This window comes from Marmota flaviventris, chromosome 2 (genome assembly GCF_047511675.1).
Source record: "Marmota flaviventris isolate mMarFla1 chromosome 2, mMarFla1.hap1, whole genome shotgun sequence".
Classification (NCBI taxonomy): Eukaryota; Metazoa; Chordata; class Mammalia; order Rodentia; family Sciuridae; genus Marmota; species Marmota flaviventris.
Window position 1 is genome coordinate 113740012 of NC_092499.1, and position 26866 is coordinate 113766877.

A 26866-nucleotide genomic window follows, 5' to 3' on the forward strand; every position below is an offset into this window, starting at 1 on the left:
TTAAGTAGGTTGAAGAAAGTCCTTTCAACAAAATATGCTGGGAAATTGGATTACCATATGAAAAGATTGAATGTTAGTCCATATCTTAGGCTGTTACATAAATTAATGGGATCTTAAGCCTAAATGTATAACTATAAAACTTCACAAAAAAATATATAACATTTTGATTGTGAAAGAAATCAGATGTAAAATCTATTAAAAAGTTTAAAATAGGGGGAAAAAGGGCTGGGGTGTGGCTCACTGGCTAAGTACCCCTAAATCAATCCCTAATAAGTCCCCCAAAAAGCACTTAAAAGCCGGGGGTGGTGTTGCACTCCTGTAATCCCAGCAATTTGGGAGGCTAAGGCAGCAGGATCGCAGGCACACCTCAGCAACTTGGCAGAGACCCTGTCTCAAAATAGAAAGGGCTGGGGATGTACCTCAGTGGTTAAGCATCCCTGAGTTCATTCTCCAGCACAAAAATAAATAGATAAAATGCATTTCGTATACCCAAGTTACCAATCATCATAGATTGGACTTGTCTAATGTGCTCAGAACACTTACATTAGCCTCCATTTTGGCAAAAAATCGTCTATCTAACACAAAGCCTATTTTATAAGAAAATATTAGATGACTCATGTAACTTATTGAAAGTTGTAGAGATACATTTTTTTAAAATATTTATTTTAGTTGTAAGTGGAACTTTATTTTATTTATATGTGGTGCTGAGACTCGAACCCAGTGCCTCACACATGCTAGGCAAATGCTCTACCACTGAGCCACAACCCCAACCCCTAGAGATATATTTTTTTTAAAAATTTTTTTAGTTGTAGATACCTAAATACCTACAATACCTTTATTTATTTATTTTATGTGGTGCTGAGGATCAAACTCAGTGCCTCACATGTGCTAGACAAGCACTGTACCACGGAGCCACAACCCCAGCCCCCATTTTTTGTTTTCAATGAATTTGTTTTTTATGCTTTTATTAGTCATTTTGACATAATCATACATGTATGAAATTTAGTGTACTCCATTTCATTCCTTCTGTCTCCTCTTTCCATCCACTCCTCTTTTTTCTGTAAAGGTATCATACCCCCAGTCCTTTTTCCAGCCAGCCTTAGTTTATTTATTTGTCTGTCTGTTTGTTTATTTATTTATTGAGACAGGGTCTGACTAAGTTCCATAGGGCCTTGTTAAATTGTGGAAGCTGTCTTTGAACTTGAGATCCTCATGTCTCAGCACACCCCCATCCGCCGCTGGGATTACAGGTGTGAGCCACCATGCCTTTTTTTATATATATATATATATATATATATATATTTCTAGTTGTTGATAGACCTTTGTTTTATTTACTTATTTATATGTGGTGCTGAGAATGGAACCCATCGTCTCACATATGCTGGGTAAGCACTCTACTGCTGAGCAACAACTCCAGCCCAGCCTTTTTTGGTTTGGTTTTGTTTTGAGATTCTGGGGCTTGAACTCTCCCACCTTGGCAAGCTAAGCAAGTGCTCTGCTGCTGAGCCACATCCCCAGCCCAGTAGAGGTACACATTTGCACCATCACAAAATTGAAAAATCTTAAGTCGGAACAGAGAAGCGATGCACATTCAGTACAAGCCATACTATGAATTTTGCATTTTCATCTTTTCCAGGGATAGCGATAGGCGGAACCGTACTGTCTTTCGATGCTGGGCTGAGGCAAGGAGCCAGAGCTGCCAGAGCTACTGGCAGCTACAACACTGAGCGGTGAAACAGCTGCTGCTCCACACCGTGCTGCAGCGCTGCGCCGAGAAGATCTGGTAGGTTAGGTTGGGAGTTATTAAATGTGTTTTCTGCTTGTGATATTTTCTTTTTTTTTGGTATTGAGGATTGAACTCAGGGGTGCTTTACCAATGAGCTACATCCCCAGCCCTTTATTTATTTATTTAGAGACAGGGTCTCGCTATATTGCTTAGAGTCTCCCTAAATTGCTGAGGCTGGTATTTAACTTGCAATCCTCCTGCCTTAGTTTCCAAGTCTCTGTGATTATAGATGTGCACCACTGCTCCTGGTGATATTTTCAATTTTCAATGGACTTATCAGGCCATGATCCCGTTTTAAATTGGGCACACATAGACACCACTCTAAGGATCTTGCTAGTTAAATTGAAGTAGAGATGACGGAAGAGCAGAGGGACTGACGGGCTGGTGAATGGGGCATTTCTGTGCTAATGGAACAGTGCATGTCAGGACTGCCCAGAGGAGTGTGTCACCCAGATGTTTAGATGGGGAGTGACCCAGGAAGTTCCTCTAGAGAAGATGATATATTCCATTGAGACCAGATCAATAGGAGTTTGCACAGGAAAAGTGCAAGGGGAGGAGAGGGTGGGTAAGATGTTCCAGGAAAGGGGAGCAAGCTGTACTCAGACAGGGCATCAGAGCTCAGCCTCCAGGAACTGATTGCCCTCCAGGGTCCAGCAGGGCCTCTGGGCTGTGGTTAAAATGCTCATTGTTAATATGCTTCTTCCTGATATTATTCCCAAACCAGGACATGTGTACAGTACGATTTATCTCACCTCCATGATCTTATCTCAGGCTCACCAGAGGCCCTAACGGGTAGGTAGGTGTTGTACCTCCTTTTCACAGATGAGGAGACTGGGGTCTGGCATAATCATAAGGCTCTCTTGAGTTGGGAGGAGTCTTGGCAGCTGGGGCTGTGTCCATCTGCATGGGGGCTCCTTCACCCCCCACAGCTGCTTCAGGTCTGCTATCACAGCCAGGCCTGACCTAGCTCCGCCACTTGTAAGCAGCTGTGTGATCTTGGGCAAGTAACTTACCTGCCTCTGAGGCTCACAACTCTTTCTCTTTTCATCCATGGGGGGTGTGGGGGGGTGTGCTCAGAGCTCCAAGGTCTCACCCAGTGCCAAGATCACTAAGGGGACAGGGCTGGGAGTGATAGTGTGCTCATCTGACAGTGGTATCACTCATAAATCCACTAGCCCTGCCCACATGGTTCCTCTGGACCCAGCAATGTCTGTTACCTTTGGTTCATGTTTGGGATCCAGGCATCCTTTGTGAGTGAGTCTTCCTGTCAGTCACCCAGCCTAGACCAGTCAGCACACATTGTTCCCTGGGGATTTGCTGCCTCCTAGGAATCAGAACCAGGGTCCCTGCTGATCAGGGACCCTCAGGACCCTCCTTTGTTCTTTTTCCCCACCAAGGAGCTCTATTTTTGCCCCTAAATATTATCTATACCTGCGAATGATCTTCTTTCCTTCACAAACCCACTAATTTTCCCTTGGGCTCCTTGGCTGATTCTGTTTCCTTCTCTGCCTCATACTGTCTTCAAAGTTCAGAGCTAACTCTGAGAGAGACAGAAGAGAGCAATTTAAAAAATTTGGTAATACAGACATAAGACAATTGAAGTCCCTGAACTACAGGATAGACAGAAAGGGTCAGATCCAAGTTTGGTTTTGGTTTGTTTGGGTTTCTTTGGTGCTGAAATTGAAACCAGGGGTGTTTTACCACTGACATGTACTCCCAGTCCTTTTTATTTTTTATTTTGAGATAGGATCTTGCTAAGTTACTTTGAGCCTCACTAAGTTGCTGAGGCTGGCCTTGAGCCTGCAGTCCTCCTGCCTCAGCCTTTCAATCTCTGGCCTCACAGGCATTCACCACCATGCCCAGCTTTGTGGGACTCACAGAATGTGTGTCTGTGATTCAGGTCAATAAAACAAAGTCGTTGTCATTTTAAGTTGACCTTCAGTTACCTATAAGAAAATTAGTCGAGTCACCATCTATTGACTGTACTCAGTCAACTGAACACAATAGGAACAAATATGTACATTTTAGATTGATTAGGCTGGATGATAGGTATAAGAGATTTGGTATGATTTTTTGTTGTGCATTTAAACTTTGTATAGGACTGGGGGTGTAGCTCACTGATAGGGCGCTTGCCTAGATGCACAAGGCCCCGATTTGATTACCAACACCAAAAAGCAAATAAGTAAACAAGACTTTGCATAATAATTTTTAAATATGTAAATCCGTTTTAATTAAAAAAATTTTTTTTAGTCATAGAGGAACACAATACCTTTATTTTATTTATTTATTTTTATGTGGTGCTGAGGATTGAACCCAGTACCTCATATTGCAAGGCAAGTACTCTACCACTGAGCTATACCCATAACCCATGTAAATCCACTTTAAAAGCAATGTTTTTTGATTAATCAACTTTTATCTCGTGATAAGATATATTTGAACTAATATTTTAAGCTCAATGTGAACACTTTATTCTACAGTTTAGATATTCTTCATAACCTTTAGTTTTTTGTGTTTGTTTGTTCATGGTCCTAGGGGTGAACCCAGGGCCTCATACATGCTAGGCAAGTGCTTGACCAGTGAGTTACATCCCCAGCCCAAACTTAGTTCTGATTTAATGAATTTTCAAAACTTAAGAAGGTCTCTTGCTGAAGATTTAAAAAACAAAATGCAAAGAGAGTAAGAAATGAGGGGAAAAAACTAAAATTGCAAGCAGCTGTGTCTGTGTTTTCTTAGAGGTGAATGTAAAGCCAAAAAGGAAAAAGAGACTATTGCAACACGACTGTATTTGGCTGTACTCCTGGCATCACGGGTTAATGGTGAGAGCAGGGGACAAAAGCCTGAGGGAATGGAGCTAGAGAAAATGACCCTGCCACCAGACTAGCCCCCAGGGAAGTAGGCAGCAGACCAAGACACAGGGTCCGAAGGACACACAGTACTCAGAGTCAGACAGGCGGAAGCACCTTGGTTCTGGGTCATCAGTTTATTCAGAACAAGATGATAGCCAGAAGTTGGAAGTTTAGAGAACACTGGCCAGTTCCTCAAAGGGAGAGGTTGACAAATGTGAGTACAGTGTCCCAGTCATGAGGTTTGAAGGACCAGGCATGATGTGCGAAGACAAAACAAGACACAGGCAGATGCCCAACCTGATACCTGACTGAGGGTGCTCCTGAGGCTCTTTCTGATGGGACAGAAGGGAAACAGCTTCTTGTTACTTCAACTGAAATTAAGGACACAGGCTTCCCCCCATTCATATTATTTCTAGGACCTTCACAAATACCCAAATCCCAGGATGCTCAACTCTCTCATATCAAATGGTATAGTATTTGCATATAACCTATACATGTCCTCCTCTCTCTGTACTTTAAATCATCTCTAAATTTCTTAATAATATCTAAAATGTATGTAAACAGCTGTAGCACTCTATTGTTATGGGAATAATGAGCCCCCCTAAAATTCTGAACATTCTCAATATAACAGTTTTCTCCCCATATTTTTGACCCGTAGTTGGCAACTCTGAGGATATAGGATGCACAGACATGGAAGGCCAGCTGTACATGGAGAGAGTCACTTGACTCCTGTCTCCTTGTTTTTTACAGTAGCACCTGACTGTTAAGTGGTTTCTGTGAGACCAGGATCTACTGCCTTCTGGCTTTAGCTCAGTCTTTTCTGACCGCTTCTAGTTTAGAGGGCCAAAAGAAGAGAGGCACGCTGATAACATGGACTGTGGCACGTGGGATCTTCATTCCCAGAATGAGGAAGAACCTAGGGAACATTGAACTCAGGGTCAAGAGACTTGAATTTGGGTTCTAACTCTGCAACTTACTATTTATAAGCAAGCCATTGGTGCAAGCTTAATTAATCAACAAATAGTTAGTGAACACCTATGGCCAAGACCTGTGTCTAGCACTGGGCCTAATGTTTCTTGTAAAATAAGGGTGTTGGAGTATATGATTAAAATTGTGGCCAAGCATTCTCCAGGTGCTGAATCCCCAGCACCACAAAACAAAACAAAAATTGTGGCCATACTTTTAGAAATAAAAATCCAGGGTACACGGAATACCAGTGCCAAAATATGTGCACCCAGACAATCGAGGTTGTGTGAGCTGGTTATACGCTGGCAAATGGACCCCCACTCCCACCCCCATGAATCCCCCAAATCATAGAGAGGAAGGAAGAGGTACAGGCCTCTGTCTTGTTAATCTTTAAAATCATTTAAGTGTTTACCCTTATTTTTTGAATTCTTTAGAATTTAAATGGTCTCAGTTTAAACAGTCCTACACACATTCTTCACTCTTATTTAAACAAAGGCCAGCCATGGTGATTACACAGCCAGGTTTTTTTTCAACCCTTGGAGACTTTATCATAATTTTATCTTAAGGCCAAGCATTGGTACCTTCAAAATGTTTTGCATTTGAATCGTCTTTCAGAAATTGGCTATGAGATCCAGAGTTCTCTATAGAGCCATTCATGACAGTTCAGATCTGGAAAGATGAGGGTGACACTAGTATCACTTTAAACACATGTCTACTTTCCCCCTGGAGCTACATGTTGGGGGTGGAGAAGAATAGGGATTGAAAGCACAGTATTTGGCTTGTCATTTTAGATGGTGATCCTGTAGCCATAGGGATAGCACGAGGGTGAGTGAAATGTCATCAGAGTAGTGGGTGCTTTGTGTATTTAAAGCAATGTCCTTGGTGCTACAAGAGATACAAAGGAAAAGTAAGGGAGATAAAACTTATTGAAAATTTTATGTTGGGCACTTGTATATGTTCTAGTAGTCAATCAGCAATAATAATAAACAATAAAACATTTTGAAGTACTCACTGTGGGCTGGACACTGTGCTTAATGTTTGTGTGTGTATGTGTGATTAAAAAATTTTTTTTAGTTGTAGTTGGACACAATACCTTTTTTATTTTATTTATTTATTTTTATGCGGGGCTGAGGATTGAACTCAGTGGCTTTCACGTGCTAGGTGAGCGCTCTACCGCTGAGCCACAACCCCAGCCCCTCTTTTTTTTTTTTTTTTTTTAATGCTGGGGATTAAATCCAAAGCTTCACACATACTAGGCACATACCTCTACCACTTGAACCACATCCTTAGCCCCTCTATTTTCTTCTCTGTTATTTCATTCATTTATTCGAAACATTGTTTTAGCACCTCCTAGGTAGTAAGTGCTGGGAGACATGTGTGAATAAAAATCCCTGGCTTTGGGCTACTGTTAGAACTCAGTGATAGAGTGGGTATTTAGCATATTTGAGGCCCGGGGTTCAATTCCCAGCACAAACCACGCACACACAAGTTTGTTTCTTGCTCACACTACATGATGGGTTGGCAGAATGGCCCTGCTGGCCAGAGCACTCAGGCCTCCTGCTGAAAGGAGTTCATTTTCAAAGTATGTTTTGCCATCACCAGGACAGGGAGAAGAGGAGGAGGAAGAGGAAATGATGAGTGAGCACTGACTCTTGAAGTTTCTGCCCTGAAGTGACACATGCAAGTTCTTTCACATTTTATTGAACAAATCCAGTCATATGGTCAAGATTAATTTCAAATGGAATGGGGAAGTACCATCTTGCCATGGGCTTTGGAGAGAAGAGGCAATATGGGCTACTATAATCCCATTATACACTTCTGGTCACCAAATGCTTTTCCTGCAATTAAAATACTCTCAAGGACCCCTTCCTGAAGAGACCCGAATATCCTATTCTGGTTGGACCTTCCTAGGTTCTTAATCCCTTCCAAGGTTTTTGACTTTGGTGTGATGGCAATATCCTTGATTAGTTGTAAAGCTGAGCTTTTATTATTTATCCCAATTTTATATTATTTAAATATAAGAAGCAATCTGTCTCACAACCCTGTATGGCTCTGTATTTTCAGATTCTCATTTGTCTTTCATTCCTACTTGCAAGCCAGCCAATTTCCCCCTCCCCTTTTCTTGTTAAATGCAGCCAACATTATATTTTCAAATTATTTCTAAAGCTACAAGTTCATCTTCCAAGTAACTTCAGGAAAGAGTTTTACCAATGCTTTTCCATTGTGTATCACGGTTCACCATCCTTATCACCACCTCCTGACTCTTATGCCAATACCACTTTCTTAAGTTTTGTTCTGGTAGCATACCATAATATGGATGGGTTGGGATGAGGTAGGTTAAAATCTCAGACTTACAAAAGTAAAAGTGTCCTAAAGAATTTGTCAAGGGGCTGGGGTTGTGTCTCAGTGGTAGAGCGCTCGCCTAGCAGGTGTGAGGTGCTGGGTTGGATCCTCAGCACCATATAAAAAATAAATAAATAAATAAAGGTATTGTGTCCAACTTAAAAAAAAAGAATTAATCAACAGGGCTGGTAAAGTGGTTGCCTAGCATGTGTGAGGCGCTGGGTTCAATCCTCAGCACCACACACAAAAAAAATAAATTAATTAAATAAAGGTATTGTATCCTCTATAAGTAAAAATCTTTTAAAAAAAGAGAATTAGTCAGTATACTATACCAATACATGTATACCCATGTTTATAGCAACAGTTCACAACAGTCAAGCCTAGGTGTTTCTCAATGGATGAGAGGATAAAGAAAATGTGTTATGTATACAAAATGGATTTTTATTAAGCTAAAAAGAATAATAAAATAATGTGGGTTTTTTGCAGGAAAATGGATGGAATTTCAGAGCATATGTTAAGTGCAATAAGCCAAACTCAAAAAGTCAAGAGTCATATGTTTTATATGGGGAAGCTAGGGAGAAAAAAAGGAAAAAGAGGGAGGTCTCATAAAAATAGAAAGGAGACCAGTTGAATAAAGGAAGGGGACCTAAAGAAGGGAGGAGGAGGGAAACAAGAAGGGAGGTATGTACAACAAATCCCACTATTATGTATAATTATAATATGCCATTTTTTTTGTACTGGGAATTTAACTCAGGGGTGCTTTACCACTGAGCTACACCCCCAGTTCTTTTTATTTTATTTTTTATTTTGAGACAAGTCTCACTAAGTTACTGAGGGCCTCACTAATTTGCTGAGACTGGCCTTGAACTTGAAATTCTCCTGTCTCAGCCTCCTGAGTCTCTGGGATTACAGGTATGTGCCACCATGCCCAGGAATACACCATTTTTTTTTAAAAAAAGATGGACACAATATCATCTTTATTTTATTTATTTTTTTGTGTGGTGCTGAGGATCGAACCCAGGGCCTCGCATGAGCTAGGAGGGCTCTCTACCACTGAGCCACAACCCCAGCCCTGGAATACACCAAATTTTAAAAATATATTTCTTGCCAGATGTGGTGGTACATGTCTGTAATCTCAACGACTTGGAAGGTGGAGGCAGAAGAATCACAGGCTCCAGGCCAGCCTCATCAATTTAGCAAGACCCTCCCTAAATAAATAAATAAAAGGTTCAGATACTCAGATGTAGCTTGGTGATAGAGTACCCTGGTTTTAATCATATATATTTAGAAAGAGAGAGCGGGGGGGGAAGAAAACTTAAAAAGTGTATTTCTTCTCTATGCCACATGTCCAATGTAGATCAGCAGGGGCACTTGCTCATTGTAGTCATCAGGAACCTTGGCTGGAGGTTGTACCTCACCATATGCTTCTACAAGCATCACCATAGGGAGGAGAAGGAGCTGGCACAAACCCATGGCTCTACCTAGAGGTGACACACCTTCCCTCTGCTCACACTTCTTGTTAAAGCAAATCACATCATTATCCCAACTTCAAAAGAGATGGGAAAGTGTCATCCTACCAGATTTACAGAAAGGAGAAGCTGGGTATTTGTGAACAAACTCACTGCATATCAGGAATTTTTGTGATTTTTTTACAACAACAACAAACAACCTTTCATTATCCACATCTCTGGGTCCACTTTTAACTCCAAGTAGTGCTTCTGCTACTCTATTTTTATGGTCCTGAGGATGGGCCATCCATCATATTCTGATCCCACTTTCAAATGAAATTTAATTTTGCCTTAAAACTGAATAAAAATACTTAATCCTTGAGAACAAGTTCCTCCCACTAAGCTATACTTGTTAAAAATAAAAGTAATAATGAGAATTTCCTTATTCTAGTTTCCTTTCTTCTTCCATTATGTACTTCTATTAAAGACCCAAACTAGGGATTAATAATGTGTTTTGCAAGAAGGACAATTCAAAAAATCTTCAAAGTAATTTGATTTTATTAAAATAAAATTTTGTGTTTTGGTTTTTATTCAAAATAAGGATGGTTGGGGCTGGAGGTATAGTTCAGTGATAGAGCAGTTACTTAGTTCAATAAAACAATGGATATACTTAAAACTATGATTACCTACTTTATTGAATGAAAAAATGTGAAAAAGAAACTTGAACTGATTTTTGTTTATTTGTTTTGCAGTATTGGGAGCCAAATCTAGGAGTGCATAATGGAGCTACATTCCCAGTTGCTGAGGATCATGCTAAAATTGCTCAGGCTGCCATGGAATTTGTGATCCTCCTGCTCAGCCTCTTGAGTTGCTGGGATTATAGGCATGTGACATCATGTCTGGCCACTCAGCATAATTTCATTGAGTTTTATTTAAGTTGTTAGGTGAGTTCATTTTTATTGATGAGTACTAGTCCATGGTATAGATTTATCATAATTTTAACCATTTTCCCATCAAGGATTTGGATAGTTTTTCCTTTGGAATTTCTTTTGATTTTTTTTGGGGGGAAGGGTACCATGGATTGAATTCAGGGGCAAGTGACCACTGAGCCCCATCCCCAGCCCTATTTTGTATTTTATTTAGAGACAGGATCTCTGAGTTACTTAGCACCTTGCTTTTGCTGAGGCTGGCTTTGAACTCATGATCTTCTTGCCTCTGCCTCCTGAGCCGCTGGGATTAAAGGCGTGCGCCACAGCACCTGGCAAGATTTGCTCTTAAAAGCTCATGTTTTGAAGGCTTAGTTTCAGCTAGTGGCACTATTGGGAAGTTGTGGAAATTTTAGGGGTGGGGGCCTAGTTGGAGGAAGTAGGTCACTGGGGGCATGCCTTTGAAGGGTGTGTGCTTTTAGAGGGTGTGTAGCTTTAGAGGCTGTGCTTTGTCCTTTACCCCTTCTGGTTCTCTCTTTGCTTCCTGGCCTCCAAGACATGAGTAGATTCCTCTGCTGTGTGCCCTCTACCACAGTGTTACTACTTGGCTATGGTCTTTAAGGCAACAGGGCCAAGTGACCATGGACTGACACCTCTGAAACCTTGAGTCAAAATAAATCTTTCTTCATTTTATTTTTTATACTGGGGATTGAACCCAGAGGCCTTCTACCAGAGTTATACCCACCCTCAATCTTTTTAAATATTGAGATGGGGTCTTGCTAACTTGCCCAGGCTGGCCTTGAATTTATGATCTCTTGCCTCATTCTCCTGAGTCTCTGGGATTTCAGGTGTGTGCCACCATGCTCAGCTTTCCCCCTTTTAAATTGTTTATCTCAGGTATTTTGTCATAGTGATGGATGCTAACACAGGATTTTAATAAATAAAGTTGCTATGGACATTCCTGTATAACCTCCTATGTGAAAATAAGTCTTCATTCTCTGGGATAAATGCTCAAGGGTGCAATCGCTACTGAGTCTTATGGTTAAGTACATTTTCATTTTTCAAGATAACTGCCAAACTATTTTCCAGAGTGGCTGTATCATCCCTATAAACAATATATGTGAGATTCATTTTCAAGAAGGCATAACTAAAAACTAACTAAGAACTAAAAATCACAGAGATTTACTTCTAAATGTTCTCCTCTTCTCCTTCTCTTCCTTCTTCTTCATGTTTTGGTGGTACTGGAGATTGAACTACCAAACTGAGATATATTCCAACATTTTTTTTTTTTTTTTGAGAGAGGGTCTTGCTAAATTGCCCAGGCTGGGTTCAAACTTGACATCTTCCTACCTCAGCCTCCTCAGTTGCTGAGATTACAAATATGTGCCACTGCTCTGGCTCACAAAAATGTTTTAAATCTTGGAAAATCAGAGGAAAAATGATATATAATTAGCTTGCATTACATCTGTCTTTATCCCAACATGGTTGTAAAACATAATTTTTAATGGAAGAAGGTGCCTCTGATGTACTTTCTGACATCAAATACAATTCTCTATTTCTCTGACACCAAATTGGTGACCTAAATTCAGGGGTTCATGCAGAGATGAGTCTCTTGGTCCTACTAGACTACTCACCAGTTGCAGTCCAACCCATACTTCTGACTGATCAGTGATAAATTCAAGGGTTTCTGGGCTGGAGTGGTAGAGTACTTGCCCAGCATGCATAAGGCCCTGGGTTCGATCCCAAATATTGCTTAAAGAAAAAGAAAAGAGAAACAGATACTGAGACTCAAGGGTTCCTACAATTTTCTCCTCAGGTTTAATGATCCACTAGAACAACTCTAGAACAATTCACAAATCTCAGGAAATACTTGTGTATATAGTTTTATTATAAAAGATACAAAACAGGCAGGGCTTGGTGGTGCATACCCATAATGGCAACTATAAAGGTTGAATGAAGCAGGAGGGTTGCAAGTTCAAGACTGGCTTGCACTAGTTCAAAGCCAGCCTCAGCAAAAGTGAGGCCCTAAACAACTCAGTGAGACCCTGTCTCTAAATAAAATACAAAAATAGTTGCTTGGAATGTGGCTCAGTGGTCAAGTGCCCCTGAGTTCAATCCCTGGTGGTGGTTTATAACCTGTATTTTCAGTTTCCTTCTCTTCCCGGAGGTGGGGAGTAGATGAGTCTGAAGGTTCCTAACCTCTAATTTTTTTTTTGGCGGGGGTGGGGGGGCAGCGGACAGGGGGGATGGAGGTGCAGGAGGGGGGTGACGGGGTGATGGGGGGGACACGACTGGGGATTGATCCTCCTGTCTCAACCTTCTGAGCTGCTGGGATTATAAAACGTGTCCCACTGGCCCACCTAACCTCTAATCTTATTTTTTTTGCAGTACTGGGATTGAACCCAGGGCCTTGCACGTGCTTTGAAAGTACTTTATCACTGATTTATGTCCCTAGCTATTGTTTTCCCCATCAAGGATAGTAAAGTCTAGGCTGTCCTCAAATTTGTGATCCTCCTACCTCAGCCTCCCAAGTAGCTGGGATTATAGATGTGTAACAGGGTGCCCACCCTGACCCTCTAATTTTTGTGGTGACCATTTACCATCCAGAAGTTTTCTAGGGGCTCAATGAGGTGACCCTGAATCATCCCATTACCATAAACTTAAGTGTGATTGAAAGGGTCTTCTTATGAATAACAGACACTAATATGGGAGAATTACAAGTATTTCCTGAGCTGGGAACCAGGGACAAGATCAAATATATTGGGGCTGGGGATGTGGCTTAAGCGGTAGCGCGCTCGCCTGGCATGCGTGCGGCCCGGGTTCGATCCTCAGCACCACATACAAACAAAGATGTTGTGACCGCCGATAACTAAAAAATAAATATTAAAAAAATTCTCTCTCTCTCTCTCTCTTCCTCCCCCTCTCTCACTCTCTCTTAAAAAAAAAAATCAAATATATTTTTACTCTACCGCATGGGCCAAGGCAGCAAAAGTGTGGAGGGTTACAAAAGCCAATGTATAGGGTGGGGATGTAGTTTAGTGATAGATCACTCACCTAGCTCACGGGGGCCCTAAATTCAATCCCCAGTACTGGAAAAAAAAAAAAAAGTAATTATGTGGTCCTGTTGGTTGGACAGACTTTTTAGTTTCAATGTGTAAGATTATGACATCTTGAAATAGGGTGATGGTAGTGAAAATGCAGTAAAATGAACTAGCTGGCTTGGGATATGTTTTAGAGAACAATTCAGCTGGACTGGCTGAATTGGATGGATGGATGTGGGAGGTAAAAGAGGAATCAGGAATGTTTTCCAAGGTGGATGCGGTGACACATGCCTGTAATTGCAGCAGCTCAGGAGGCTGAGATAGAGGATCATGAGTTCAAAGCCAGCCTTAGCAATTTAGTGAGGCCCTAAGCAACTTATTGAGACCCTGTCTCTGGGGATATGGTTCAGTGGTTAAGTGCCCCTAGGTTCAATCCCTGGGACAAAGAAAAAAAAAAAAAGAATATTTTCCAGATTTTTGGCTTGAACAACTAAATGGATAATGGTGCCAATTTGTGAGACTACTGGGAAAGGTAGTAAGATGAGGGATAAAAATCTCTCTAATAAGTTTGAGGTGACTATGAGATAGGAAGTATAGATATTAAGTAGCCACTTACTTTTTTTTTTTTTGGCTGATAATGGAACCCATTCTTTGTGCTTGCTAGGCAAGTGCTCTACCATTGAACTACTTCCCAAGCCTCTCAAGTACATTTGTGAATCTAGGTTTTGGTGGGAAAGCCTAAGCAGGAGAGAGACATTTGAAAGTTATTATCTTATAGACTTAAAATCAAGGAGTTGAATGATATCAGTGGTGATAACATAATATAGAGGACTAAGGCTTGAACTCAGGACACTCTAGTGTTTCAAGATTTAGCCAAAAATGAGAAATTACACCCCATCTGATTCAAATGTATGATATGTCAAGATCATTGTACTGTCATGTGTAACTAATTAAAACAAATTAAAAAAAAAAGATTTAGCCAACCAGGGCATAGTAGTAATACGGTTTTGTAATCCCAGTGACTAAGGAGGCTGAGGCAGGAGCAGCACAAATTCAAAGCCAGGCTGAGCACTTTAGTGAGAACCTGTCTCAAAATTAAAAAACAAACAAACAAACCCCAAAAAACTGGGGACGTAGCTAAGGGGTAGAACACTAGCTAGCATGTACATGACTCTGGTTTCAATTCCTAGTACTGAACAACAACAACAAACAGAGTGAAAGAAAAGAATTTTATCTAAAAAGGAAAAAAATCAGCAAAGGATATTGAGCCTAGTGAGGGGATAGGAATATCAGGACAGTGGGATATGGAGGAAAGTTCAGGGGAAAAACTGTTTCAAGAGAAAGGAAGCATATCAACTCTTAGCAGTTCCCTGAGGTCAGTTTAGATAAGACTAAATAATTGATAATTGACTTTGGAAATGTGGAGATGATTAGTAATCTTGTAAGTGATCATGATGATGGGAGCCAAAGCTGGATCAGACTAGGTTGAAAGATGAAAGTGAAGTGAGAACAAGTACTGTAGAGAGATTAAAAACTTTTTTTGAGAAGTCATACACTGAAGAGTGAAATGGAGAAGCTGCTGGAGGCAATTTTATAGTCAAGGTAGGTTTATTTTAGGAATTTCAGTATGTTTATATGCTGATGAGAGTGATCCAATTGGGAGGAAAAAAAAGAAAAAACTAATGATACTGAAGGGCAAAGTAATTGTAGGAGTAAAATCTTTAGGAATGTGGGAGTGAAAGGAATCCAGGTCACTGGTGGAAGGCCTGGTCTTCTTGATGCAGGGACATTCTATAGTAATACAAATGATACTATGCAGATAAGAGTAGTTTTGACCGTGAGAAGATAAGGGAATTCATGTCTCTTATCTTTCATTTTTTCCCATGAGATATGAGGCAAAGTTGGCCAATAGAAAATAGGGGTTGGATAGGAAGTATAGGACGCTTTTAGTAGAAAAGAAAAGGTATGAAATCTTTCATTGTCTTTGGAATAGCAGTGTAGCAGAGGATTAAGCACACCTCCTCTTACACCTTTTTTCTTCCTCTTACTGGACTTTTTGCTCCTTTCTGCCATTCATCACCCTTTGCTATTGTATCTTTATTAGTTAACTTGTCTGTTCCCCCATTAGAGAATGATAGGAGGGCAGGGATCTTGTCTAATTTCCCACTGCAGAGGACCAGCAGATAGTCGCTAAATAAATACTTGTTGAAAACAAAGAGTTAATGAATGGACATCTTCGGAATTTTGTCTTAGGCCACCCCTGTTAAGCAGTACTTGTTTGGGCAAGTCACTTTTCCTGAGTTTTCATTTCGGAATATTTACCATGGAAGAACAATCTCTTCTTTGCTTATCTCACCGCGTTATGAGGAGGATCTGAGCCAACAAGTCCAGAAATGCTTCAAGTGCTCCTTAAACTTAACGGAGTGTTACTTTTGGCCCACGCATAACCTCGCAGGTAGCAGGTGCTGAAAATGCCTTGCTGGTTGGGGGAGGGGTCATTATTGTTTCTACGACAGTAGGCATGGAAGCTTGGCCGAAGGGTTCCGCCGATCCCGAGGGGCGGGGCTCAGGCCAGCGTCCCTCTAGCTCGGTCCCTTCCCTGGAGGCCCCTGCAGAGCGAGAATGGGGGCGGGGAGGCCGAGGACAGAGTAACTGTCAAACCTCGCCGCTTGGCGCCATTATTTAAATGGTACGTGCTTGTCTCGCTGCGGTACGTGCCTGGGGCGGGGCTCCGAGCGCCCGGCGCGGGGCGGAGGCCGGGGGCGGGCCGGGGAGGCAGAGGGGCGGGTCGGGGCGGGGCCAGGCCGGCCAGAGGGGAGGGTCTAGCGGCGGCCCCCGGAGAGGCTCACTGCGCTTGCGCTGACAGACGCAAGATGGCGGACAGTGCGGAACTAAAGGTAAAGCGCAGCTCGAATTCACTTCTAATATTCGGCCGCGGAGACGGCGCCGCTGGTGCTGGGGGGGATGGGTCCTACCCTGGGGGGCCGCTCGGGCCTGGCTCCACCAGGGTCTGGAGTTGTAGGGAGGAGAGGCTCGCCCGGCCCCAGCAGAGGGGGCCTGGCTGCGGCGGGCCGCGGGCCCCGGGTGCCTCGGGGGCGCTGACGGGTCGTCCCCGGCGTGTTATTGTTGTGGGCGCCTCTGGCGGGGGTGGCGGGGGAAGAGAGAGCGGGTCGGGAGGTAGGGGCTGCGACTGTCTCCGCGGCTCGGGCTTCTCACCTTGCAGCCCGCCTCCCCGCCCCCCATGGGGGGCTGGGGGCAGGGTGTTCTCGTAGTGGGGGATTGGGAAAGCTCCCCGCCGCCGCTTCCTCTTCCTCCTTTGCAGTCCCGGGCTCCTGTCAGGCGCTCTTCTTAGACCCCCGGGAACTTGGCTCCGGCTGCCCCGCCCCTCCGTGGATTCCCTGGCGCCCCCGCCCCGGACTTGCCTCTCCCGGCTGCCCGCCTGTCAGGAGGCGCTGGGTTGCCCCGCTAGTGGGAAGCGCGGTCCTGGGGCCACGGGGTGGGGAGGTGGGGGAGAAGCTCCGGTAAAGTTTAGCGAACCTCGGGCCGGCGTTGGGGTTCGGCTGAGGGGTGGCGGGGGAGTCTGCCTGGGTGGGACGTTACTCTTTCTCTTTGATTCCGGACCACCGGGGAGTGGGGAGAAACCCCCTCGATGAGTGTGTATTTGGAAGGAGTAGTGGGTGGTGGGATGCAGCTCCTCTCTCCCTTCTCTTGCTTTGACTGGCGTGGAGGGTGAGAGGAGCCTTTGGGGGTCTCTGCACACACCATGATGGCGATGCTATAGCTGATGGAGGTGAATGGTTCGTGTTTATATCCCCCCGTTGCCTTTTGTTTGTAGGGACATCTTGCTGGCCATGTTGATTTGAACGAAATTCTCCCCCCCTCATCCTACTTCAACCCCCAATAAATAGAACGTTCCTCCGTTCCTCTCAACTGTACCAATTACTCACGCCTCGCGAAATTAGATGAAAGGGTGCCCCCTTTCCCCCGCTTTTTCTCCCACCCCAATCTTTACCTGATGATGGCTTCTTTACCGAAGCAGATATACCACTACACAAGCAGTTGGGGGAGGGGGTGGAACCCTTATGATTGGATTGTGACAAATGGGGCTCCGCTTGAATAATTTTGGTTTAGTAGCAGGCAGTTCTTAACTAACGCGTATTATTTCGAGGCTCTGAACGCGATATTCCCTTCTCTGTGGCTTCCTGTGTGTGAACCGAGCAGCTGGTTATATCACAGCCCAGAGAATTGACATCTCGGTCAGAGTGGAGATTGGGATATACGATTGTAAATCCTTGGGGATATTTGTAAATTCTTTTTATAGTTAATAAAAATCACTTATTTTTTTCTCCATTGTGATGAAACAACTTGTAAAACACCAAACACCTGGTTCGTTTCTGGAGAGTTTTTCTGTGGAAAAGCCTCATTGAAAGATCGTTTTCCCTAATAACTTGGGAGCATTAACATTGTGAGATTTGCATATTTGTATATTGGCTTTGAGTGCCATTCTTTTAAAATTTACTTCTAATTACACTTTTAAGGCAGAGAAGAACTGGAATGGATGATTTCTTTTTCCTTTCAGTTTTGACTTGAAAGGATAAAGCCTCAGGAATTTGACTATTTGGAGATAATTAACCCTTGAAATGAAAAAGTACACAACTTCAAGATATGCGTTTTCTATAGTTTCCCAAAATAGTCACTATGTTGCTGTGATCTTTGCCTTCTAATATTTATTTTGTTAGCAGTCCTTTTGAAATAGCATATCAGTTCTATTATACATGGACCATAGAGTAAAACTGAAAAGCTTGTGGGGGCTATATTGTGACTCTTGATGATGTCCGAAGAAACTAGTATGGAAGGCACATGCTGGGAGATTTACTTCTTTGTTCTTTCTCATTTTAAGAAAGTGCCTTTGAGGATAGATGAGATCCCTGGTGTGAGTCTTGTTAGGTAAAGTTTTCTCTTTACAAAAATGAGTCCATATCAGATGAACACTAAATACTTGGGGAAATGTTATTTATCTAAAATTGGTGTCCTTTTTTTGCTGTCTCCAAAATCATCTTGAGTTTTTCCAGAGGAGTTTTCAACTTTTATGTTCCTGTTTTATAATTTTATAAATTATAATAACTGTTTTGACATGTTTGTATGTCATTGTGTGTGCCTGAGACCTTGAGGAGCTGTGATGAATTACTTAACTGGTGATAAGCTGTGTTAAAAATTTTGCTAATGCTTCATTATGGTTAAATTTACTGTTCTTTTTTTGGGAGTGGGGGAGGTAATCTCAGGAGCCAACTATAGTTATTTAAGAATGTGCACATATAATTTTTTGTGTAGTCAAGTTTGGAAGATACTCCTTTTGGAAATATATTTGCAGGGTTTTTTGTTTGTGATTTTTGGAGGTAAATAACATGCACCCTAAAAAAGTAGAAAAAAATCAAAGTAAGAATTAAGAAAAACAGGGCGTGGGTTGTGGCTCAGTGGTAGAGCACTTGCCTAGCATGGGTGAGGCACTGGGTTCGATCCCCAGCACCACATAAACAAACAAAGGTATTGTGTCCATCTATAACTAAAAAAAAAAGAAAAAAGAAAAACCTAGATTAGAAAAAATCTAAATGGAAATACAGTACTTTCAACTGAGAGGCTTTTGATAAATACAGTGACTTTTTTGTTATCCTAGTTCACAGTCCTCATTTAATTTTGCTGTGGATTGTGTTTATAATTATTTTCCACATGGCCCTTTTAGTGAATCCTTTCAAATCTATAAGGAATCTGCAAAGATCTAGATGGGAAAAACAGATCTGTATCCCCTGTAGGAATAGTGCAAGCTGCAACACTTCAAGGTACTGCCAATAAAAATTATATTGTGAGTCATACATATCAAAATGAGTACTCTGTGCACATTTGTTTATGAAAAGTTTAATTTTTCATTAAGGATCTACCCATAAAAGACTTTTGTGAGAATACGGAGAGTGAATATTTTATTGTCTTTACCAACTTAAAAGTGGGAGGGTGTGATAGCCGGGTGATGTTGATAGTTAATAATCTGACAGCTTCTTGTAGCTCCTCTTAAAAGTACTTTTTTTAAACAACTGTTTTCTGAATTAAAACTTAAACCTAAGTTTTACTGCTATTTTAACACAGAGGAACTGTAGGAGGGAAGATGTTAATCATCATTTTAGTGGAGTAAATAATGAAATTCAATGGGAAGAAAAACCATACTTTTAAAAGTATTTACTTTATAAGCATGTAATTAGATTCTGTTGTCATGTTTTGCCTCTTTGTTTTCAAGAAATAACCACTTAGTTTTGATCTTTGTGGTGTAATTTGTCTGCTTTTTTTTTTTTTTACAAATAGAGGCAAGTAGATCAGACAATTTATTCGTAGATTTCATTTTAATCTCCATAACTTGCTTTTGACAAGTGCCACATTTAGATGGCTTTTGTTTTATGTCACTAATTTTGTGAATAGTATTTAAAAGCAGTTTATAAAGCACTTTAGTTTTTAAGTATTTCATGTAATTGTTTGAAATACTGCTTTCTTTTCCTCTGTGGTTTTCTCCTGGGTGATTGCATTGTCTTTCTCTTCAAAGAGTGTCTTGTAATCCCTGTTGATTGTAGTGGTGCTTAGTGTCGAGTCCATAGCTGATTAACCTTGGGTTTCTCCTGGTGAACTCCATCAACATGCTGCTCCAGGCTTCTTGCTGAGGCTTTTGAGTTCAGTGTAATTTGTACTCTTTCTTGCTGGTAACTAGGGATAAGAAAATAAATGGCTCATGGTTGTAGTGGGAACTGGGAAGAAATACCTAAGTCTTAGAAAAACTTAATGTTTATGATGAGATGTAGCCTTTAAAAACAACAGCAACAAAAAAACCCTGGTTTATTACTTCATGAAATTGATTGTTGTGTTTTCTGAAGTTTTTGGCTCTGCCATTAAGCATCTTTTTTTTAATGTTTGAATAATATCTTACTTAAATGGTACTTTTCAGTTCATAATGTGTCACATTATCTCTGATCTTTCCAACAGTTCTTTTAGATAGGAAAGGCAAGTAATAACTTCTTTTTATAGATAAAGTGGGTCTAAAAAGGGTAAGTGACTAATGCAAGGTCATACTGATAAAAGTGACAGAGATTTGAACCTAGGTTTTGTAGTTTCAGAACTCTTTTGTAGGCCTCCTTAAAGGTGGCAAGACTGTCCTGGAGTCCTCTAGAATACCTAGTTCATAAAGAATTCTAGTTATGGTATTGTTAATGTTTTCCCTTTTGCTCTTATGTCACAGTATTTTTGGCTATTCCTTAGGCTTTGGCAGCTTTCTTGTAAAAAGTTTGGAGTTTGTTAGTTGAAATCATATGTATTAATTTTTTAAAATATTTATTTATTTTTTAGTTTTCGGTGGACAAAACATCTTTATTTTTTATTTTTATGTGGTGCTGAGGATCGAACCCAGCTCCCCGGGCATGCCAGGCGAGCGCATTACCATTGAGCCACATCCCCAGCCCCATGTGTTAATTTTTTTTAATATTTTTTTTTTTAGCTGTAAGAGGACACAATACTTTATTATTTTATGTAGTGTTGAGGATCGAACCCACAGCCTCACACGTGCTAGGCAAGCGCTCTACTGCTGAGATACAACCCCAGCCCATATGTATTTTCAAAAAAATTTATTGCAGAATATCATAATACCTTTATTTATTTTTATGTGGTGCTGAGGATTGAACCCAGTGCCTATCATGAGCTAGGCTCATGGTTGTAGTGGGAACTGGGAAGAAATATCTACCTCTACCACTGAGGTACAAACCCCAGTCCAGCATGTTAATTTTTGCAAATACTGTTTTGCTGGGGAAAATTTCAGAGAATACTGAAAAGTAAGCAGAAAAATAACACCTGTAATTTCAGCACTCAGAAATATTATGGTTAACATCTGAGTATCTATTCATTTACACTTTCTATGACTGTAAGTGTATATATATTCATCACAGAAAGAGATCACAATATTTTTTATTTGTAATCTGTTATTTTCATGGCTGCCTTTCCAGGTTAGTATTAGTCTGTATAATCATTTGAAAGGTTACATTATATTATACTCAATTAGTCTCTATCATGAGACAGATTATTTATATATTTTTGCTATTTTGGGAGGAATAGGGAATGAACTCGGGGGCATCTTACATATTAAGCACATGCTGTACCACTGAGCTACACCCCCAAACCTTTGTTTGCTATTTTGAACAATGTCTTGACAAATGGCCTTGTACAAAACTTTGCACATGTTTTATATTTATATGACAGACTTTTTTTGCTTCTGGAGAGCAATACAAATGGTTTTCTGATTCAAGTGTTGTAAGTGAAGTAAACTAATAATTCTTAGTTCATTAATTGTTTTACCTTTATTCTTTTTTCCTTCTTATTTTATTTATTTATTTTTTTGTATTGGAGATTGAACCAGGGGTGCTTTACCACTGAGTTACATTCCCAGTGCTTTTTATTTTTTATTTTGAGGTAGGGTTTCACTATGTTGCTCAGGCTGGCCTGGAATTTTGAATCCTCCTTCCTTAGCTTCCCTAGTCGCTCAGACTACAGGTGTGTGCCATCACGCCTGATTTATTGTTTCTTTTCGATAGTATATCAGATAAGATTAAAAGTTGGCAGAGATGTTTTACAAAATGTTAGCAAACATTTCTTCTGAATCAGAACATTTGATAAAATATGAAATAGATCATAAAGTAATGTGTATAATTTTATTTCAAGTATGTTTTTGGAAATAATAACAATAATCAAATATGGCAAGTTTTGGTGCCTTGTTTAGATGCTTATCAGTTTTTAACTGGCATTTAAAAACTACTGAACATTAGAGAAAGTGGCAATGAGAATTTGCTCTACTCATATTTTTTTAATCTCATAGCAGTGTTGCCATGGTATTAAATTGGTAGGTAGCATTGTTTTGAGGAGATGTTATAGAAAGGTTATATAGGCAATGAAAATAGTATTGTGGAAGGATGGTTGATGAAATTAAGGATGTGAAAATGACCATTCTCTAAATTCAAATTGTCAGAATTTGGTATTCAGTTAAATCTGCATTTATTTAACCAATTTTACCATTAGGATTAAGAAAAAAAAAAACTTCAGTAGAGAAGTTTTAAAGTACTTAGTTGTATTTTACCATTAATTCAGAAGTACAATATACAGTTTTTTTACCCAATATACAATTTTTTGACTTCCAGATGGTGGGAAAGTGATACACAGCTAATAGAAACTATACTTCATATTTTGAATTTTGATCTTTTTCTGGGCTAACAGTATGTGATATGGGGAGAGGCAGCAAACCACAGCTCCTAGTCAGCCCACCTGTATAAGTGGTTAAGGGTGAATCCAATATCCTAGAGTATACTGTGTTGCCAAACTATGATGTTTGGTAAGTTAGGTGTAATAAATGTAGTTTTGATTTAAGATATTTCCACCTCGATTTAAGGAGATCCTATCTCAAAATAAAACTAAATAAAAAAGGGCTGTGGATGTGGTTCAGTGGTTAATTAAGTGCTTCTTGTTTCAATCCCTGATACCCCTCCCCCTAAAAAAAAAAAAAGACATTTTCACCGTATGTTAGGTTTATCAGGAGGTAACTCCACTGTAAGTCAAGGAGTATCTGTTGTTTTAATTACCATTGTACCTTTTGCTATTCTTGTGGTGCATGCCCATATTTCCAGCCCTATAATCCCAGCGGCTGGGAGGCTGAGGCAGGAGGATCCTGAGTTAAAAGCCAACCTCAGCAGTTTAGCGAGGTCCTAACCAACTTAATGAGACCCTGTCTAATAAAATATAGAAAGGGCTAGGGATGTGGCTCAGTGGGAAAGTGCCCTTGGGTTCAATTCCTAGTATGATAAAAGAAAAAACTGAGGAACTCCTGTTGGTTTTGATTCCCTCTGCTCTTTTTTTTCCTCTGATTCCCTCTAGGTTTCAGTGGTGTCACAAAAGATAATGGCCTAGAAACTTGCCCTCTGAATTTTCTGGCAAGCCTTCTTTATTCTTTATCATGAATTTCTAAAATTCATCAAAATGAATAAACTATCTTTTTTCCTTTTCTGTTCTTCCTTAGATGAAGCAAACAAAACAAACAACCCTTTTGAACTTGAATTAGTAATTGAAACACCATAATCTCACAGTACTGTTTGTAAGTGTTCCTGTTTTTGAAAACTTCATCACTTCCTTACCTTTCCTGCTATTCTTTGCTTTCAGTTTCTGCCCTTTGGTTGCTATGTTAGTTTTACCCTTCTTTTGTCTGTTATGCCTGTCTGTAAAAACTTTCAGTGGCTTTCCATCAAAAAAAAAAAAAGGACAGTCTTAGTTCTCAGCCTGGTATTCAAGATTTTCTACTGTCTGACCCCAGTCCACTTTGTGTATATCGTCTCCTCAGCTGTGTAGCAGAAGTCCTTAACTTAAAACTTTGCTTCTTTCTGTTGGCTATAGTGTTATGGTTTGACACCAATCTATTCTTTTCCATCTCTACCCTCTGGACGTAGTAGGTGTCTAATATCAAATAAATAAATTATGTTTAAGATTTATTTGTCAGGAATGGGGCTAATGCTCTTATCTATGTGAAATATTCTTAGAGTCATATCTTCACTCTTTTTTCAGGCTGTTTCTTAGTTAATTTGAATAACATTAAATTCAGGATAGTTTATGAAGGACTTTTGAAGGATATTTTAGATTTACCTTTTATATTCCTTTATGTTTTGTAGATAATAAGTGAATATATTTCTCATTGTAATGGTATAGCAGTAAATAGAGTAAAATTTGAAAGACTTTATCATCTTCATTCCCCTTAGAGGCAACCACATTGGTATGTATTTGTCTATTCCTTTTTAGGTGGATGGGGAAGCATAATAAACAGCTTTATTGGGGTATATTCTTGTTGCCATACAGTTCACATTTAAAAGTGTACACTTAAATGAGTTTTGATATATTCACAAAGTTGTACAGCCATTATCATAATCAGTTTCAAACTTTTTTCTTATTTCAAAAAGTAAGGCAGGAGGATTGTGAGTTCAAAGCCAGCTTCAGCAACTTAGACCTTAAGCAACTCAGCAAGACCCCGTCTCTAAATAAAATATGAAAAAGGGCTGGAGATGTTCTCAGTGGTTAAGGGGCCCTGGATTCACTCCCCCTTCACTCCCGCTTCTCCCCCTGTTTCTTCTGTTTCCCCATCTTCCTTCACCCCCAACCCTAGGCATCTGCTAAGCTGTTGTTTTGTCTCAATAGATTTTTCTGCTTTTATATTTTTCTACAAATGAAATCATATAATATGTGGCTTTTTGTGTTTGGCCTTCTATTTTTTTCCTCTGCATGGGCATTTAAATGTGTATATTTTTATAATATTTGTAATTTATTGTATAACATCAGAATAAAACTGGGATCATTGAAGGAACTCTTATTTGTACATGCCACATAAATATCTTCTAAAAACATAAATGGGATCATACTATATAATTTATTCCTACAGTTTACTTTTTTTTACTCAATAGTGAATGTTGAAGATCTTTCCATGACATGTCCAAAAAATGAGATGGTTTTATTTTATTTTTTTTCCTGGGTACTGGGGATTAAACTCAGGGGTACTTGGCTGCTGAGTCACATCCCCAGCCCTTTTTTGTATTTTATTTAGAGACAGGGTTTCACTGAGTTGCTTAGGACCTTGCTAAATTGCTGAGGCTGGCTTTGAACTTGCAATCCTCCTGTCTCAACCTTGAGTCACTGGGATTACAGGTGTTTGTCACTGTGCCCAGCTGGTTTTATTCTTTTTAACACTGCAGAATATTTTATATGTATGGTTATACAGATTTATTTACTGAAATGTCAATATATATGATTGACAGTTCTTGATGGAGTGGGGTTGTAGCTCATCGGTGGAGCACTTGCCTATCATGTGGGAGGCTCTGGTCTCAATGTCCAGCAGTATTCCCCCCCCCAAAAAAAAGTTTTTTTAAGAACTCATTTAATGGTTTTTCTATACTGATTTTCTTTTTGTTTTTTTGGTTCCAGGGATTGAACCAGGGGCACTTAACCCTGAGTCACATCTGCAGCCCTTTTTATATTTTTTATTTAGAGACAAGGTCTAAATTAAAAAGCTATGTTGCTTAGGGCCTTGCTAAATTGCTGAAGGTGGCTTTGAACTCTTGATCCTCCTGCCTTAGCCTCCCCAGCAGCTAGGATTACAGGGGAGTACAACCGTGCTGGGCTGCTATACTGATTTGAAAAAAACAAACAAACAATTTTTTTTCCCTCCAGTACTGGGGATTGATCCCAGGGGCCTTGTGCAGGCCCCCACTGAGCTACATCCCAGCCCTTGATTTTTATTTTTTTTATTTTTTCGATGCTGGGGATTAAACCCAAGGCATTATCTATACTAAGCACGTGCTTTACCACTGAGCTATAACCCCTCTCTACCACATTTAATGTAACCTGTACAGTATTAATGTTGGAGATTCACTTAAAAATATATATGAAAAACATAAGAGGTAAGGATTGTTTGGCTTGAGGAGAAATGAAATTGTAGGTTCTTTATGGGATTCTGGAGTGCACCACCAAAGCAGTTTGGGTTTCTGAATGTGAGCAAGCCTGTTTTTAGTTTCATGGAGTAGAGCTTAAAACAGAATTTAACATGCTACCTTGTGCTTTATGGTGAATTTTAAAGCCTTTTCTTAAAAATAAGACATGCAGGTCTAACTTTAAAGATGAGGAAAATTTCAGAGTATGTATGTATTCACTATTTTCCTTTTAAAAAAATTCAAAATATCCCTTTGAAGAGTAATTTTTCATTTTTGAGATATTTATAATTTTTCTCTTCATTGACACAATAAGTGTAAATGTGGGGTAAACCTTTCCCTCATATTTTAAAATTATCATTCTGGTGTATAAGCTTTTATAAGTTACCCAAAGAAAGGTGCCTAGCTCAGAACATGGCTTATAGTATGTATTTGATAATTGATTATTAAGAAGTTTCTGTCACAATTATGTCATTCATTTATATTTTTGAGTGCCTGTTATGTATGAGGTGCTAAGCTGTTGGTGGTTTGAAGTATATTGCCACACAGGTATGGATAGTTATTGAAACACTTGTAATGGAATATTTATTAAAAATTGTCTTTTAAAAGGTGATATAAGTGATGCATCAGTTGTTAGAGTGGTATCTCAAGGTTTGTTTCTCAAATCTCTAGTGGTTCACCAGACTCTGGGGGTCCTTGAGGTCAAAACTATTTTAATACTAATAGTAAGGCATTATTTGCTATATTGACATTTGCAAAATCAATAGTGGGCAAAACAACTGGTTACTTAGCATGAAGTAAGGTAGGGGTATTGAATTGTACTAATAGTTGTGTTCTCTATTAGCAGATACTTGGAATTAAAAAATAAATGCCTTTTACATTTAATGTCCTTGATGAGGCAATGAAACATTGATTTTGTTGTATCTGAATTCTTGAGTAAGTTTTAAATTGTATTCTATATGATGACATCAGAAGTA

The 26866-nt window shown here is 40.0% G+C and overlaps 1 protein-coding gene across 1 annotated transcript in view; it reads left to right on the top strand.

The window, feature by feature from the left end:
- The first annotated feature begins 16210 nt into the window (after window positions 1–16210).
- The window catches only part of Pias1 (protein inhibitor of activated STAT 1), a 129274-nt gene continuing 118618 nt past the window's right edge, over window positions 16211–26866 (top strand). The window contains exon 1 of the mRNA XM_027924012.3: window positions 16211–16253. Within this exon, the coding sequence (XP_027779813.1) occupies window positions 16230–16253 (24 nt within the window). The 5' untranslated portion in view covers window positions 16211–16229. The remainder of the gene's footprint in view (window positions 16254–26866) is intronic.